At 39.0% G+C, this 17,393-nt stretch overlaps 1 protein-coding gene across 2 annotated transcripts; it reads left to right on the top strand.

The window, feature by feature from the left end:
- Nucleotides 1-3,403: 3,403 nt before the first annotated feature.
- Nucleotides 3,404-15,574, top strand: LOC140227279 (uncharacterized). Of its 2 annotated transcripts, XM_072307705.1 has the most exons (4): nt 3,404-3,810; nt 8,626-8,676; nt 13,704-14,387; nt 15,436-15,574. In XM_072307705.1, the coding sequence occupies exons 1-4, from the start codon at nt 3,484-3,486 to the stop codon at nt 15,493-15,495; spliced, it is 1,122 nt and encodes a 373-aa protein (XP_072163806.1). In that variant the 5' UTR covers nt 3,404-3,483; the 3' UTR covers nt 15,496-15,574. The 2 variants fall into 2 exon arrangements, with proteins under 2 accessions (XP_072163806.1, XP_072163813.1); XM_072307712.1 differs by lacking the exon at nt 8,626-8,676.
- The last annotated feature ends 1,819 nt before the right edge of the window (nt 15,575-17,393 follow it).

Below are 17,393 nucleotides of genomic sequence, written 5' to 3'. Positions count from 1 at the left end.
CTGACATTCAGGGCTGTGCTTCGTTGTTATTCTATAAAAATGTATAAAACAGTCACATTTTGATTATTGTAACGTAGATTTTGATAAGTAACGTATGGGGCTCAAACAGGAAAGCGTAAATGCATGTGATAAATTGCAGGTTCTCCAAAACCATTTTCTAAAAATTGTTTTGCAGGTTAAATCTGTGTTCTCTACAAAATGAACTATATCTACAGTATCTATCTTGATCGTTTAAACGTTCGCCGAGGTCTAAACAATTCTCTTTTTTCGAGCTGTGAAGCAGATTGATCAGTGAACTATATAACTTGGCGATCCTCGTGACATGCACGATCTGGCTATATTCTTCAATTCCTCCTGAACCCAAAACGAATTATTGCAAACGCATAGAGATACACATAGGTCCTATGAGAGGTACTATACATTGTGGAACCGAGATTGAAAGATCTGTTACTGCTGTCCATGTCATTAATTTGAAGCATTAAAAACAAAAACAACAACAACAACAACAACAAAAACAAAACAACAAACGAAAAAAAAACACCCTTACGCATAGTGACATTAAACGAAGACGCTTTGTTGCATCATAATTATGTTTGATTCATTAAATTTGTATAATTCCATGATTGCTCCGTTTCTAAGCTGGAAATATTTCTTCTATTATTTTGATTTATCATAAATTAATTCAGTATTTCTTGCCTTTTGGAAAAGGTTTCTGTCTCTTTTTGCGTACTATCGATTTTCGACTTATTGTGGTTTGATGCACTTTAGATTAATGGCCAGTTTGTTTTTGTTTTTTGTTTTTTGCTATATCGTGATTGTAATTGAAACAACTGTTGTTTATCTATTTTAATGTTAGAAAGTGCAAGGGCGCTGGAAGCGGGGGGGGGGGGGGCAGGGGTGGCACTTGCCCCCCCCCCCCCCCAAACAAAATGTTGGGGGGGGGGGGGGCAAAATGAGTTTTTGCCCCCCCCCCCCCCAAAGTGCCCCCTGTAACAAATAATTAATCACTGATTTAAAGACCAAAATGAACAATAAAGGCATATTTCTTGTCTAAAATGTTGTAATTTCATAACTGAAAATGCAAAAATTTTCGCCCCTAACGGGGCGAAGATTATAATACACTAACAACATACAGTATTGTATCTATACACTAATAGTAACTTATGAGTAAATTTAGTGTATAGATGGTAGCCTCGTGTCCTCGAGTGTGCCCGCTGAAACATACCTTTAGTAAACCTTACACATTTCATTTTCTTCTTTGCTTTCTAGCAGTATAAGAATATTTTTTATTGTTCGAACGATGCGATCACGTTTAAGCTTTTAATGAGTACATTTCAGATAAATTGCAAAGTACAAGTGGCTCGCTCGTTCTGCCCGTACTTATAGTAAAATGAAAAGTTGTCATAAGTTATTATAGTCCTTCGCAGTGATTTCTTTTACTATGTTTAATTCCTCAGAAATTCAATTTAAAATGCTCTATAAAAGCGACTTTTATACTTTGTTTTTACAAAAAGTCCCTACCGTGGGAGGGGGTATCACCCTCCCACACCCTCCCCCGCTCGGTCGCTTCGCTCCTTCGACGAGGATCTCACACCATCACAATACCCCCCGTATGTTAAGATCATAGTCCTTCCAACTGATTTTTTCAATATGTTAATTCCCTAGAAATTTGCTTTTAAATGTTCTATAAACGCGACTTTTATACTCTGTTTTTACAAAAAGTCCCTACCGTGGGAGGGGGTATCCCCCTCCCACACCCTCCCCCCGCTCGGTCGCTTCGCTCCCTCGCCGAGGATCTTGCACCATCACATTATTAATGTACTCCCGTATGTTATGATCATAGTCCTTCCAACTGATCTTTTCAATATGTTAATTCCCTAGAAATTTGCTTTAAATTCTCTATAAATGCGACTTTTATACTCTGTTTTTACAAAAAGTCTCTACCGTGGGAGGGGGTATCCCCCCTCCCACACCCTCCCCCGCTCGGTCGCTTCGCTCCCTCGCCGAGGATCTCACACAATCGCATTCATTATGTACTCGGCCGTATGTAATAATCATAGTCCTTCGCACTGATTATTTTTCACTATGTTTAATTCCTTAGAAATTTAAACCCGACTTTTGTATACCCTGATTTACAAAAACTCCATACAGTGGAGGGGGGTGGGGGTATCCCCCTTTCCACACCCCCCCCCCCCCCCCCGCTTACTCGCTTCGCTCCCGCGCCGAGGATCTCACATCGTCACATAAATGTGCCCCCGTTGAGATTTTGCCCCCCCCCCAAAAAAAAAAAAAAAAAAAAAAAAACCAGAAGTGTTCCGGCGCGCTTGTTGAAGTGGGACAGGTCGGTTAAACTTTCTGATTGTTCGAAAAGCAGAACAAAGTCAAAAAGTTATAAGCGTTTATCATCACAGATAATGCAAGGTGCATCAGGCAGCGAAAATTAAACATTATAATGATCATAATGACAATTAACCAGTACCTTTTTTGGTATAAACAAGCATCTGTGGTTGAAAATGATGATGATGATGATGATGATGATGATGATGATGATGATGATGATGATGATGATGATGATGATGATGATGGTGATGATGATGACACTTGACGACGACAACGACCGCCGATGATAATGATAATGATTATAAGGCATGTATATATTAAGCGTTGTTACAAGTTTCAACTATTCAAAGAATTGCAGAGAATATTGGACGGATTTCTGTAGGTCCTAAAGATAAAGCCTTTTAGAGATATGATAAAGGCCTAATGATATATTTCCCTCTTTTTTTGGGGGGGGGGGGAGGGGGTTGAGGCGCCTCAGCGGGTAGGCTATGTTCCTGCTGGACATGCAGAGTCAAATTGCATAATGATGTTCATCCGGCGACCGGCCCACCGCTCAACGTCAAACCCTGTTTAATGATAATACATGTAGTATTACATGGATACATAGTTTCAGTGAATGCAGAAAAAAAAAAGAAGACTTGTAAATGTCAGTTTTCACCATAACGGGTGAAAAGTATTTTTAGTTTAGTACATAATGTACCGAGAAAAAGAAAAATGAGAAAATAGGTAATCCAATCACTCTGTATACATGTTTTTCTTCAATAATTCAGCGGCAATACATCATCACGTACAAAAATTCTACATTATTTGCTCTGTGCCCTATCACTGGTACCTACCATACTTCTAATGATCAGCAATATTGGAGTCACTTTAGTTTACTGTATGGTCGGTACCCCAATTTGCGCTCTCGAGCAATAAAGGTTATGGCGACTTTCTGTGCGAATTGGGCGTGTGATGCTGATATGATTTCCGCGTGTAGTAACGGCTCGTGAGAGCGGTTGGTGTGTTTTGAGTGGTAAATGGGCTGTTTCTCATTGCTCACTAATTGACTGGTTTGATGCGTCAAATCCGGGCGGGGAGCAGAGCAGAGGCCCTTCGTCCGATCCGTTTAATGTCAAATCGTCATTGAATTGCATCGAAAAAATGGGTGCTCGAACAATGGAAGAGGTCTGTGACGATTACTTTTCGTCAATCAATCCAATGGCTCACAAAATCATTGAAGAGAAGCGGAAATGCATGGAAAAGAACAAGCGGAACTGGGAACGATTAACCCAGGATGAGAAGGACTCGCTGTTGGATGAATGGTTTATTGACCCTGACTTGAAAATTCGGTATGAAATACGATTACATGGCAAGCTTCCCGACAACGACAATAAGATTCCTGATACTTTTCCTCGACTGAAGGTACAAGGAGGAACAAGAACAGTCCAGTTTACAGAACATGAAGATGGTGGACAGGGCAAAGAAAGCGTAAGTAAATTTAAATCTCAATCTTCTCGAGGGCGCTACGCAAGCTTAACAAGGGCGTTGTGCTGTAGCGACACGCACACAACACGGCCGAAGCCTCAAGCTGCGGCCGACATAGCGACCCGTATTTTGCACGGGTTGTTGCAGTTGCGGCTGTCTAGGAACTTCGTTCACGTTCAACAGTGCATAGTGTCCGTAAAAAGCCGGACCAAAAAGCCATAGCGACTTCCGGGTGCATGCCATGGACAAGACAAAGAGTTCTTCTATTTCCTAAGCGTTATAGTGTTACTGTTAGTCATAAAACTGGAAGTCTACACAAGCAAAGTAGAGTCTAGGATTTGCCTCTATATTCATGATATTGCGTGCAACTGATGGTGGAAAACAAATTTGAATACAAAAAAAATGCTTGTAGAAAAATTAAAGTTCATTCACCTACTGTGGTCTGTAGTAGGCCTACAGAATGATATAAGTGTGTAATGTATGGTTGGTCCTACTACTCATCGACCGCCTAATTTCTATTTGCCTGATAAGAATATTTAACACTAAAATTCACATAAAAAGTTGACCAACGTGTAGCCCGACCAGACGCTGTTAATACGCTACGCGAATACAGCGTCTGACCAACGAGCGGGCACCTACAAAGTGGGGAACCACAACACAACTACAAAACTTATGAAAATTTATACGTTCTTTATAAACAATGTACACGTTACCAAACGTTACTCACCTTAAGTGCATGCTTGTATTACAGAAGGTTCGTAAGTCCATTGAGAGCCCTCGTGATAAGTCCGTGGAACCCAAAAAATGATACTTTCTGGCGGATTCCCTAACACCGTCAGGGTTCATCGTTGCAGAATTCAAAATGGCGCCTTGATCTCTGCGGAAATCTTTTGCGTGCGTGCGATGCGCTGCTTGAGTGTTGGTGTAGCAGCACGGTCGACAGCGCGACCTTTTGAAAGGGCATTCAGATCATGTGACCTCCCCGATATTGGAAATGGCCTGGCGTGAAAGACGATGTACCGTTCGTGAACCGTTCACACATGCTGCATATAACCATCATTTTAGGTAAGTTATTAAATCTAAATTTCAATATTCATAGCATAGATATGAAGTCTCATTATCATTTTGTTCGTCAGATGAGTTTGAAGTGACAAGAAAATGATCTAAAGTATCAAAATTCAATCCGATCGCATGTGATCGTTGGACCCTCTTCGCGTTTGGAGCTTCGTTGGTACAGCCCTGTCGCGCTACGTATGTACAGCGGCGACTGGGCTGTGTATAGTTAACCAACGTGAATCACTGTGTGATTGAGAAAATCCAGCACTATCAAATGCTGTTGTTCCCTTTTCAATTCGAAGTTTCAGTGCAAAAATATCGCCGTCGAACTTGAGTGCCCTCTTTTCAGCTCCCCGCGGTGCTGCTCCCTTTTTAGATCGACCGCTGTTTTTGTATTGACAATGCACACAAACCGAGTTGTATTGAACACCGTGTTGTACGAAGCTTTTTAGAAAATGCATTGACATTACATTACCATTCGGTTAAAATATTCATTCAAAATTTTGTCCTTGATTAAAACCATTTATAATGAACAGTGAATTTTCGCATTTTCCCCCACATCCTCATCAACGGTCGAAGCCAATACGTTTTTATGTGCTCTGCGCACAGTGCGTACCAAGCGTTCTGTGCGCCAAAACTCTGCGGTCGGTTTCAAAAAGGGTGGTCGATGTGTAGTAGAGCTACCGTACATGTATGTTCTATCTTGTAATGAATAGAATCTACATGTATGTAGGTCACTGATTATCTTTATCTTGATCTTCATTTTATACCATCCTGAGGGCTTGTGCCGAAAGGTCGGGTTGGGTGGTGGCGCGTCGCGTTAATGGGAACACCACCCTTCGTCCAAAGCCCCCCAGGTTTTGCCGAAAGGGTGCGTTGATACTTTTTCTCATGTAATATTAAAAGACAAGTTTTGAATTTATATTTAACCTTCAAACAACCATTTCAAAGAGGCTATCGTCCGGATCGGTTTACACTCTATTACCACTTGGTCTACAGCCAGTTGGTCTAATAGACTGTTTAATATCAGTTGGTCTAATAACCAGTTGGTCTAGTCATCATTTCGTCCAATTACTGTTTGGTCTAATTGTTATTTGGTTTAATTAATTGACCAAATGGCTATTATTAGACGAATTGACTGTAGACCAAATAGTAATTAAACCAAATAACAATTAGACCAAACAGTAATTGGACGAAATGATGACTAGACCAACTGGTTATTAGACCAACTGATATTAAACAGGGGGGGGGGGGCTTTGGACGAAGGATGGTGTTCCCATTAACGTGACGCGCCACCACCCAACCCACCCTTTCGGCACAAGCCATCCTGATAGTGGTCTTGATTTTTATCCTTGTAGGCCTATCAATTGAACCTATCAGCATTTTGTTGTCACTTAGCCATCTCAACAACAAAAAAGAAAAAAAATGATTTGCCTAAATTTCACAAATTTTGCAGTACTTAGCTGTGTCTGTGATGTAAACATGTAAAACAAAAAGTTGTTTATATGTTGATAGGGGCAATATAAAGCCACAGCGTCAGCAGATCCAGTCTTGCTTGATAGACACAGTATCATGGCTATACGGTCTTTTGATGGCATAGTCTTCAAACAGCTTGAAATATTTAGTGTGATATGTCTTGCTGAAAGTGAAACAAAAGTAGAAGCTTAACTTATTTTCATTGATCAGCATCCAAGCTAAATACCTACCCAAATAAGATTGTCTTTGTAATAAGCTTGCATAACCCTTTGAAGATAAATAAAGAAGAAGAAGAACAAAAGAAGAAGTAATTGTTGCATTTTGAGCCTAAATAACAAAGTAGAAAATGTACAAGTTATTTTGTGTATAAATATGACTTCAAGACCTCTAACGTACAATTTGTATCATCACTTTGGATGAGTAACAGCTCTCTGTTTTGACAGACAATTTATACAATAGGTTTCTGAGGAGAAATATGTACTCTTTCAATCAGAACTATCAATTCTTAGAAATCTCTATAGCACTTGCTTTTACTTTAGGGTTCATGAACAGCATTTGCATCATTATACTTTAATATCATTAAAACAAGATAGATAAAATGACCTGTATCCCTTCCAATTTCAGTGAAAGATTTAGCCTTGTAGAAATTTACATTGTATATTAATCTGCAAGCAATACAAACATTTATTTATTATGTATGATCTGATGAGGATTCTATGGATTGACAACAGTATTCTGACAAAAATGTACTGTAAATCTCACAGGCTGTAAGCAAGTGACACTAGAATGTACAGTATTAATTGGCAAGAATATCAGTGCTATACAACTGCATTATACAGCTGTATGTTCATCATCATTGTTGATTTGTGTAGATTGATAATCCCTCATGAATGATGGCAATTAACATCATTACTCAGTTAAAATTCATGTTATGGTAAGAACAGTTTTGTGCTTTTTAGTGTTATCAATAGCCCTGAACAGCAGGTAAATTGTTAAAAAAAAAAAAAAAAAAAAAAAACAGATGTGGTAGTCACCATTAGAATGAAGCAGTGGTAGCAATAGTAGTAGTAGTAGCAGTAGTAGTACTAGTAGTAGTAGATCAGTAGTAAGTACACATGTATACATGTAGTATAGCAGCAGTGCAATCAATAGTAGTAGTAGTAGTAGTAGTAGTAGTAGTAGTAGTAGTAGTAGTAGTAGTAGTAGTAGTAAAGTAGTGGTAGTACTTGTACATGTAGTATTTGTAATAGTAATAGTAGTACATAGTGGTCATAAGAAGGGAACTATTAGTTTAGTGTAGGAGTGCATTTGTATCAATGGTTCTGAGAGATTTATTAATAGAATAATTCAAGTACATGTATGTAGATGTAGTAATATATTAGAATTTGTGATCATAGACAGTGAAGTTTCAGCTGCATCTAGTGCATAAATTGAAATATCCTGTATTAATCCATGATATCATTGGGTCTTCTCTCAACTGTAAACCTGCTACAAACTAGTGTAAAAGGATACAGGATAAAACAGTATCTCAAAGTACAGCCAATTCAAGATAGCTTTGAATGCATTGTAGACGTGAACATCAAGAGTATTGTACATTAGTTCAGTGTATTAGCTGTTGTATGCATGTTGTGTATATATTTGTGTATCATCCATTTTATGTGTGTACACCATACAATTTAGATGATCCTAATATGCATTACACTCATTGTACTTCATACGCGTGTATCTCAAGTGCAATTTTGTATTCACATGTATAGTATGTAGATGTACCATACATTCTTGTGTATTGTTTACACCGGTGCAGAACCTCATTTTAGCTTCTTCATTACTGTGCCATGCGCTTGAATGAACCAGAGAAGCAATCAATGCACTTGCACTTAAATGAGCAATTTGCATGTCATTCTGATCCATGAGGTAGCTGAACTATATCACATTATACATTGTATATCCTGTGTATCTATTCTTATTTAATTCTTTTTGCAAGTTTGATGAACCTTGAAATTGTTCACAGAGACACAATATTGTGAAATTATGTTATACACAATATATTCTATTTTTAAAAAGTTATTCATCCATCTTTAATTGTGTATCATCTTTTGGTTTCTGCACCCAATCACAAACTGTAACCCATTTCATCCATTGCAATTTTCTGTCACAACAAAAACAACAACAACAACTCTGTATCTTCCTGATTATTGGTAATTAATATTTAGTAATATCTGTCTTTTCTGTACTAATTGGTTATTATGTAGCAGCTTGTTCCATTCTTTCCTCTATTTCTCTCAGACCATCACTTGGAGGGATGAATTTTCAGGCCCATTCTCCTGGGAAACCAAGGTTTGTTGTCTTGTGTGGTAGCACGATGAAAAAAAGGGGGGGAAAAAAAGACCCAGGTTGTACAGTATGATGTACAATATCCACCTTGTAGCATTTTGTGCCTTAGAATAGAATTAAAGTAGATGCATGCTAGCACCTACTAACAAAAAGCCTTGTTCCACATTCTTTGCAATGCTTTGCTGACAAAGGGTTTGCATATTTGTTTGTTTGCTGCATTGTTTATTTTTCTGTGACATGTTTGCTTTTGAATGCACAGATCTGGTTTGTGTGCATATTCTGTTGTGGGTTTTTCTTTCTTTTCCTTTGTTTGCCCTTCCCTTCTGCATTCCGTTAACCCAGTTATGTAAATCTACATTGTAACTTCTCTTTCACAGAGAAAAATAATCACCTCTCCCTTCTGAATGGGGCAAAAGTTGAGATAGCAGTTATTACACTGTCAAAGTGGATGATTAGAATGTCAGTTTTTAATGTAGACTGACTTTTCATGAGATCAATCCACCTGAAATCTAAAGTCAGTGCTCAACTTTAAACTGCAAATTTTCACTTGCATAATTGTACCCATATCTCAAATTTTCCTTGGCAGGCCCATGTTCACAAAGGAAATCTATGCCAAGTGATCTATGTCCAAACAATATGACTGGAATTATAATTGAATCAAAGAAGACAACTATAATGAGTGTCAAAGTGTCACATGTTTGCTCATAACAATTTTCTGGTCATAACCATATTTACAGAGTAAAAAGATGAGGCAACAATTGTTAACATTGCCTTGCAACGTGCCCATTGGTTTGTACCTGAAAATTTTTGAAAAAGAAGAAAAAATTCTTATTTTGAACAACCACCATGGTAAACAAATCCTCTAACTCATCTCCCTTAAAGTCATCATTATCTTATTATTACAACTATACACAAATTTAATGTTAAGGACTTGACTTGTGTGATTTCACTTCAAAAAAAAAAAAAAGAGAAAAGTTTGATATGTAGGGTATGTTTACTGTAGGGTATGTTTACTCTGTGTGTGCATGCCAGCTAGAGAGACATGCATAATGATGATTTTGTTAACTTTTTGATTTGCGCGATGTGATTATGACCAGTTTTACTGCCTCACAAAAGAAGACAACGATGTCTGAAACCAAAAGATGAAAGGAAGTGTAGCCATTTGAATTGTCAGTGTTTTTAATGAAGCTTTCAAAAACCACTCTCTATATTTTTGATTTTGCTCTATTTGCTGTTTTATACATAATGGCCCGAATTCACGAAGGTGGTACAAATGAAACCATGGTTTAAACCATGGACAAAATCTATGGAGCGCCAAGTGTCGCATGGAATATTTCGTTACGAAATCAGTCATTTCGTCAATGAAATGATTATTTTGTAACGAAATGACAACGTTTGGTAACTAAATGAACACTTCGTCCACGAAATGATAATTTCGTTAACGAAACGGTCATTTTGTCGACGAAATGACCAATTTCGTAACGAAATATTCCGTGCGACACTTGGCACTCCACAGTTTTTGTCCATGGTTTAAACCATGGTTTCATTTGTACCACCTTTGTGAATTCGGGCCAAAAGGTAGATCATCGATCAGTTAGAGCATGGATTTCTAACTGATTAGAATATGGATTTCACATTATTATCGATGACTTCTCATACATTATGATTGATGTTCAATTGTACATTATAAACATAGCCAGTGTTGAGTTTTGTGCTAGATTTGTGACATACTTGCAGATCCTCTTCCCCCCCCCCCCCCCTTCCCCATCCCATCCCAACACACTGCTGTGGATCCCCTAAACTGCACCTCTGGTAGCACATGTTGTGATGTTCAATGGAGATGTAGAGTGTTTTCCCTCTCATAGCCCATTGTGATCTTTTTTCTTTTTTTTTTTGTCTCAGTTTTGATATTGTATAATGCCATCGAGATGTTAGATACAAGTACAATGTATTTAGCGAGTCATTTTTTTGTGAATTAGAATTTCCCAACAGTTTTGTGAGTGGTTAAATTCACAACTGAGGAGTATAGCACTGGATGGAGAAATGCATGCTTGTGCATGGCATTATATTTTTCAGGTGTTAAAAAATTTGTAAATAACACTGGACTCACCAAATTCACGAAAATTTATTTAAAAAAAAAAACAGCCACAAAAACTACAAAATATATGGTATGTACTACAGTACAATATTACACACTTGTAGATTCAAATGTACATGTCATACCCATACTTTTTACACAGTGTGTGCACGCTGTGAATTTATAGGCCAGTTCATAATTCGCGCATGTGCACATTTGTACAAAATAAATGACCTTTCTTTCATCATATTTGGTTAGGCACTCCATTTTTATTTGTAATAAATTTTCAGATTATATTTAGATATATACAGATTCCTCACATGCAACTCTGATTTTTGTTTTTCATTACATACAGTGTGCATGTTTGTATTATGGAAAACACTGTAGAGTTGCAGCAGGAAGTCACCAATTTACTGTAGTATTTAGCATAATGTGGTGTCCATTCTTTGTGCGTTAATCACACATGTAGTTGAGTTACATTGTCATTGATTTGGCTGTCTGTTTGTTTTTCAAGGAGTCTTCAAAGGGCTCATTCTGGTGTAGTATGAGTGTTTTAGATGTATTTATTGATTCGTAGGTAGCTGACAATGATTGGAATTTCTTTGTGTAAATATACTCAATTACACATACCGCGTAATATGGTATGTCAAACACATTCCACAATTCCACCACCTGAGTCATAAAGTATCTTTGAAAATACTGTCAGCAAGTTTACAGCACGGCCACACACAGTTATGTCACAGGCCAGCGAACAAGATGAGCATACAAGTTGTACTGTAGTGACATCGCATGGCATCAACACACCATGCCCGCTTACGGCTTTTCAAACATACGTTCTTATAGAGTTGATTTCCATGTTACTTTACAGTTTTTTGTACTGAAAAGCTTGCATATATTGTATCACCATGCATGTTTAAATCTGTTAAAGACTAGTCCTGAGTACATACTAGACCTAGTGTCTGTGGGAAATGCATGCCATAGCAAAATCAGCACGTCCTCAGTTGGAAAATAAGCACACTGTCACAGCACCTACCTGTATAGCAATTGTGTATATGACTTGAGGCTGTGAATATCGTGTAAGAGTGATGTTCATGACAGACAGGAACTTACGTGTATGTTACAGGGGTGGGATGGGGAGCTTCAACAACAACAACAACAACAACAGGGAAAATTAATTGAAGAATTATTAAGATATCACAACAAAACCCATTACTCTCTGAAGGTCCCACCCCACCCCATCATCCCACAGCCCCCCCCCCCCCCCTCTCACAGGTGCTCTAGTGGCCCCTGTCAGGGTATGTGCTTCTAGATCATTCTGTATTAAGGTCATATCATTGATGAAACTCTTTCATTGGTAGGACTGATATACAGGCTGTGTGAACAAAGCCTCACTTTTGAAAGGCACTTGGGAATATCCAAGCTAAACTGATTTTAATCATGCTTAGATATACAACAGTATAAAGAGCATTGTGTGGACCGCCTGTGATATAAGGCATGAAAAGAAAGCATCCATCCAATTTGCAAATTGCCAACTGCCAAATGGCAATTTCCAAAATGCCATCGGTCACTTTGCCCAAAGTAATACTAGCCTTATAGAGTTTGTGTGTCCCTTTTGCAACCGTAATAATTGGATTCCTCTCATAAGCTTTAACATATTGCAGAGATAGGTAAGTAGACCTTTCCTCAGAATAATAAAACTGGAAACTTCTTTATGATGGAAGGGAAACTATGCCATAGATTTCCAGTGAATTTATTCGGACCCTGAATGAATTCCAACTGTTCTTTTTTTTTTTTTTTTTTTTTTTTTTGAAGGGGGAAACATATTCTTGAGTGACGTGGCATTAATTTTTCATTTCTTTCTTCTTTTTTGTTTGAGGTGTATTACCATATGATTTCATACACGATGTTTGGAGACATTATTCTTCAACCCTGCAAAATTTAGTGATGTTTGCAAGAGGGATACAATCTTTGAGTAAGGAGGATTTCAACTAAAAAGCAATATCCTGTGCTATCAGTATCACCCTGTAGAATGACTCAACAGTATGTACCACCATTTTTCCCAGTGAGTGTCATTTATGCATGAATACACAGCATCTGAAATTACAGTAAATCCAAATTTGATGCAGATGTTGTGCAAATGAGCATTGATGCATAAAAATATCGTGTAACTCTTATCGCTTCCTAACTTTTGGTAAGTATTGGCTGCCGTGTTGCTTTTTTATTTTGTTTTCTTCTGTTTGATATATTGATAACGTGACTATCCAAGGTTCCCCAAGCCAACTCAACTAAGGTGCATCAAAATCCTGATTTCTCATTGCAGTGCATTTTGTCCTTGCCTAACAACCAACCCCTGGTGACTGAGTTTCCCTTCAACATCCATCCCTGATTCCTCGTCCTCTGCATTCGTTCTGTCCCCTCCCCAAACTAATATGGCTTGCTACAGTTGCACAGTGCTGTAAATTATGTAACAAAGTGCTGTTATTGTGTTAACAGTAATTAACCATTAGGATACGTGTATCATGTTGATCTTGATATTCATGCCGTGTATTTCATACAGTAGACATCCAACGTTCATACTTCGTAAAGTTTCATGTTTGAAATTCTGTTTTGCAGTGACGTCATTCCATTATCAGTCTGTCATCAAAGTGATTGTTTAATGTGAAATTTCTCTTTCTGATATGCTTCCCATCTCCTGTTTGTGAGTTCATTGAGATTTGTAAGTTAGTGTATTTTTAGAATAAGAAAATCATCTGTTCAGGCAGAGTGTAAACTTAAGTCAGACAGTGTTGATCCTTAAAAGAGTTAGGACAGTGATGACTTTTTGTGTGAATAAGAGTTTTCTAATAACTAGAGTTTAGAGTTGAGATTGTAGTAGGATTGTACATTGTGAAGTTGTGCACTAAAGTGCTGGACCAAATTTCTCTGACAGCAGCTTCTGTTCTACTATTGACAGTGCCAGCAAGATTTACCCATGATGTCCCCAGCATCCATCACAGCTGCCACCACCAGACACGCTGACAACGATGTAGAATACCCCGAAAACAGGTTCTCGATGGGTCTGGACTCCACGGAGGAGAGCCGTCTCATCGTGAATGGAGGCAAGCACAAAAGCAAGGACGGCAGGAGAGCCACTGACAGCTCTGAGAAGCAGGACAAGACCAGGCTCAGCCGCAAGGACTCAAAGAAGGAAGAGAAGGCCCGAGAGAGGGAGCGGACCAGGGAGAAGGAGAACGAGAACCAGAGGGAGCTTGAAAAGCGTAAGGAGCTAGAGGCAGCAGCGCCAGTGGTGGTCAGCCAGCAGCCCAAAGCTGCCCAGTCACCTCTGGCCGATATGAGTCTGGCCATGACTGACAGGAATGGGCGGGCCCCTCCCAAGAAGGAGAAATCCAAGTCGCCCAAACCCCAGAGGAGCCGCACCTCGGGGAGGACCTCGCCGAAGCGAGACGGCAGGCAGAAGGACCGGGAGATTGATATGGAGGACCTCCTTCCGACGTCCAGTCTCGGGGAGGACGTAGCACCAGGAGGGATCAACTTCAGCATGGCCGACTTTGGGTCGTCCGAAGTGGATGGAATGCTCTCATCGTTTCAATCTTCATCACCACTGCCGCCTTCATCGGAGAGTCTCGGAGAATCGCAGGTATTTTGCACTGGACCTCACAAATCTCCTTGTAGCTTTCCCTGACTGTGTATGGTGCACAGCTAGTTCTTAGAGTCATGAGAGTATATCAGGATGTGTTTGATTTTTGGATAACTTACATGCGTGTTCCTCTCGAGCACTTGTTGGCAGCTAATGTAGAGCGAGTCACAGTTGCGACCAAGCGTAAAAACTTGTAGGTGATTAGACCCTGTATAGACACAAATTAACACTTCTGCACACTCCACACCTACTGTGGAGGTAAACCATGAGGCATGTTAATGTCTGGAAACAATGCCCCCCCCCCCCACACACACACACGCACACACACACACACACACACACAGACCTGTACAGATATCATGCATGAGTGGAACATGTGTATGACTACCCCTGCAGTGTGACATATTTACACAACCTTTAAGGAACTCATGCTCTCACAAGTAGTCCACTGCATCTGGACCCTTTTAGATGTCTTCATGATCAACTTTTATTTTTCTCCATAAGCACTCACTTTATAGATCACTGCGTGAACACACTGTCTGCAGTCAGTATAACATTTTATTCCCATAGTTTGGCTAGGGCAAGTGGTTATGATGCAATTTATGCTCATATTTTTGCATCGTTAGAGAAAGCTTACTAGAATATATCGCCCCTTAGTTTTTATTTTGCACCAAAAATAGGGTTGATGGTAATATTTGCAGAGACGCATCTACCAAAAATATTTAAAAAGAAAAATTTATGAGAAGGAAATTTACATGAGTACTAAAGCAACCTGGTATATAGCAAAAAAAAAGTACAAGAAAAAAGAAACCCCCAATTTTTTAATGTTCTTGTTCTTATTATATCCCTCGTAGTAAATTCTTTCCACCTACAGTTAATGTAAATGAAAGTTTGGTGTAGTTTTTTCATGTAAAAGTCAGTATTGTCTGCTATATGTGTAAAGAATTGAATTCCTTTCTTTGAATAGCCCTTGCGAACAACCTGTCTGGTATATAAAGTTTTGTCATTTAACTTTTCATTGCATTCTGTATGCCTGCTGCTTTTTTAGGGGTCGACTTCGGCACCGAGCGGGGATGCTGATAGCTTTGACTTCCTGTTACAGTGGTAGATCATCGTGAAGGAGTAACCGTGGACAACGCCGATGCCGCAAGACAATGCCCACAGACATATTTCCAGCGCTGTCTGCTTGGACGTCCAGATGAGATCGTCCGAAGGAGATTCTTCCTCAGCAAAACGCAACTAATATGGGTTTTTGCAATAGCCTGTTGACAGTAATCTGGTTTGTTGTTCCATCTACATGAGTAGATAAAGGGTCAATTGCACATTTTAGTACAATGTGACATTTGTATTGTACAGGTTTCAGATCTTGCAATGTCACAAAATGGATAGCAATGTATGCAAATAGGGGAATATACAAGGTGTACCTCCACATTTTTTCTGCAATTACGAGGACCAGTCCATTGTCAAGGTATCAGGAGTTCTATGGCATGACATGTGCAAAGAGTGAGCTGGCTAAGAATGCACTTTGCTGGTAGAAGCAGAGCCTTGAGATCGGGGGATGCATTCTGTGGGAATGAAGTCTAGTTGGTACACTGTGTAGCTAGAGATTTCGGCATCACGACTTGCGATAGGAAGTCTGGAGAGACAGTTTATGCTCATCCCTTTATGTGGGTCAGACCCCTGTTTACAAGACTTCCCCCCCCCCCCCCCCCAAATGCCTTTACTTTTCAAAGTTTCTTTGGTTCCCCGAATTCCTTCAATTTTCAAAAGTGCTTTGATTCTGGCATCAGACCAAGTGTGCACAGTAGGTACATGTATATATCTCTCAAACCTGCTGCTCTTCTAAGTTTCTAACTCCTGTGGAAAGAGATTAAATTAACAAAACGTTTGTGTGCAATTCTCACAAATTCACAACCCAGAGAAATAAAGGACTTTAAAGAGCGTGATGAAATCCAGAACTTGTTTGTTTGTTTTTTAATAAAAGGCAGGGTGTGATAACAGGTAATAAGACAAACTAGTCTAAGAATTTGAGAATACGGTCCATTCTTTAGATAAAAAAACAAACAAACAGAGAAGGCGTTGAATATTTTTTCATAGTTCTTCGTAAATTATTCATTCTGAGAAAGAGAAGTGAATGGCTTTTGCAAGAAAGAGAATATGTTTATTGAAAACAAGGATTATTTTGTTATTTTCATTGTATTGATGAATGATGACCTTTGATATGCTTCAAAGATGATCTTGGTTAGTTTGTGAACATGTCTACCTTTCCATCAAAATATGCAGAACCCTGAAAAAAAAAAGCAAAATTCCGATTGATGGGAAGTTATGTCATTTGGGAGCTACCATCTGAGTGAACAAACAGAATCACGTATGTCTTATCTGTGTACATGAATGTTCTTTTAGATACAAATTCAGCCTGCTATAGTTTTTCTCTTCCTTTTTCTTTTGTTTTGTGACAAGGTTCTGCATTTACTTTGAGTGCAATCAGAAAAGATACCTCAGCTTGACTGGAATGTTACTTCTGGTGGTGTTGTTTGTAGATCCAATGATCTAGGAAGGGATGGGATGTGAGATTTATTTCTGTCAAATTGACTCTTATTCACAGTAGTATGTGACAATCAATCATACCTCAAAATAAGGCCCTTTTACCTGTTAAAGAATGTGCATTTGAGACATTGCCGTTATCTTGAATTTTGCTTAAGTGTTGATCAAAATATGTAGAACCTTTGACCCGTTGAGGACGGACTGATTTTCCTGCAACACACATTTCCCATACACACCTGCCCGAGTATACTTGGGACTCATCCTCAACGGGTTAAAGTCACCTGTGTGTGAAATTGCAATCTCTGCTTTGATTTTTTGGTTTTTTTTTTAATTGCAAAGATGGCCACATCACTGGGTACTGTGTGATCTCATGCCTGGAAAACAATTACAGTCAGTATATCGTGCTGCACATTTAAACCTCAGCATGTGCTGTGCAGGCTTTTTTCAGGAATGAAGCTGACG

The sequence above is a fragment of the Diadema setosum genome, chromosome 1 (assembly GCF_964275005.1).
Source record: "Diadema setosum chromosome 1, eeDiaSeto1, whole genome shotgun sequence".
NCBI classification, from domain to species: Eukaryota; Metazoa; Echinodermata; class Echinoidea; order Diadematoida; family Diadematidae; genus Diadema; species Diadema setosum.
Note: the sequence above shows the minus strand (reverse complement) of the source record. Positions and strands in the feature narration are given on the sequence as shown.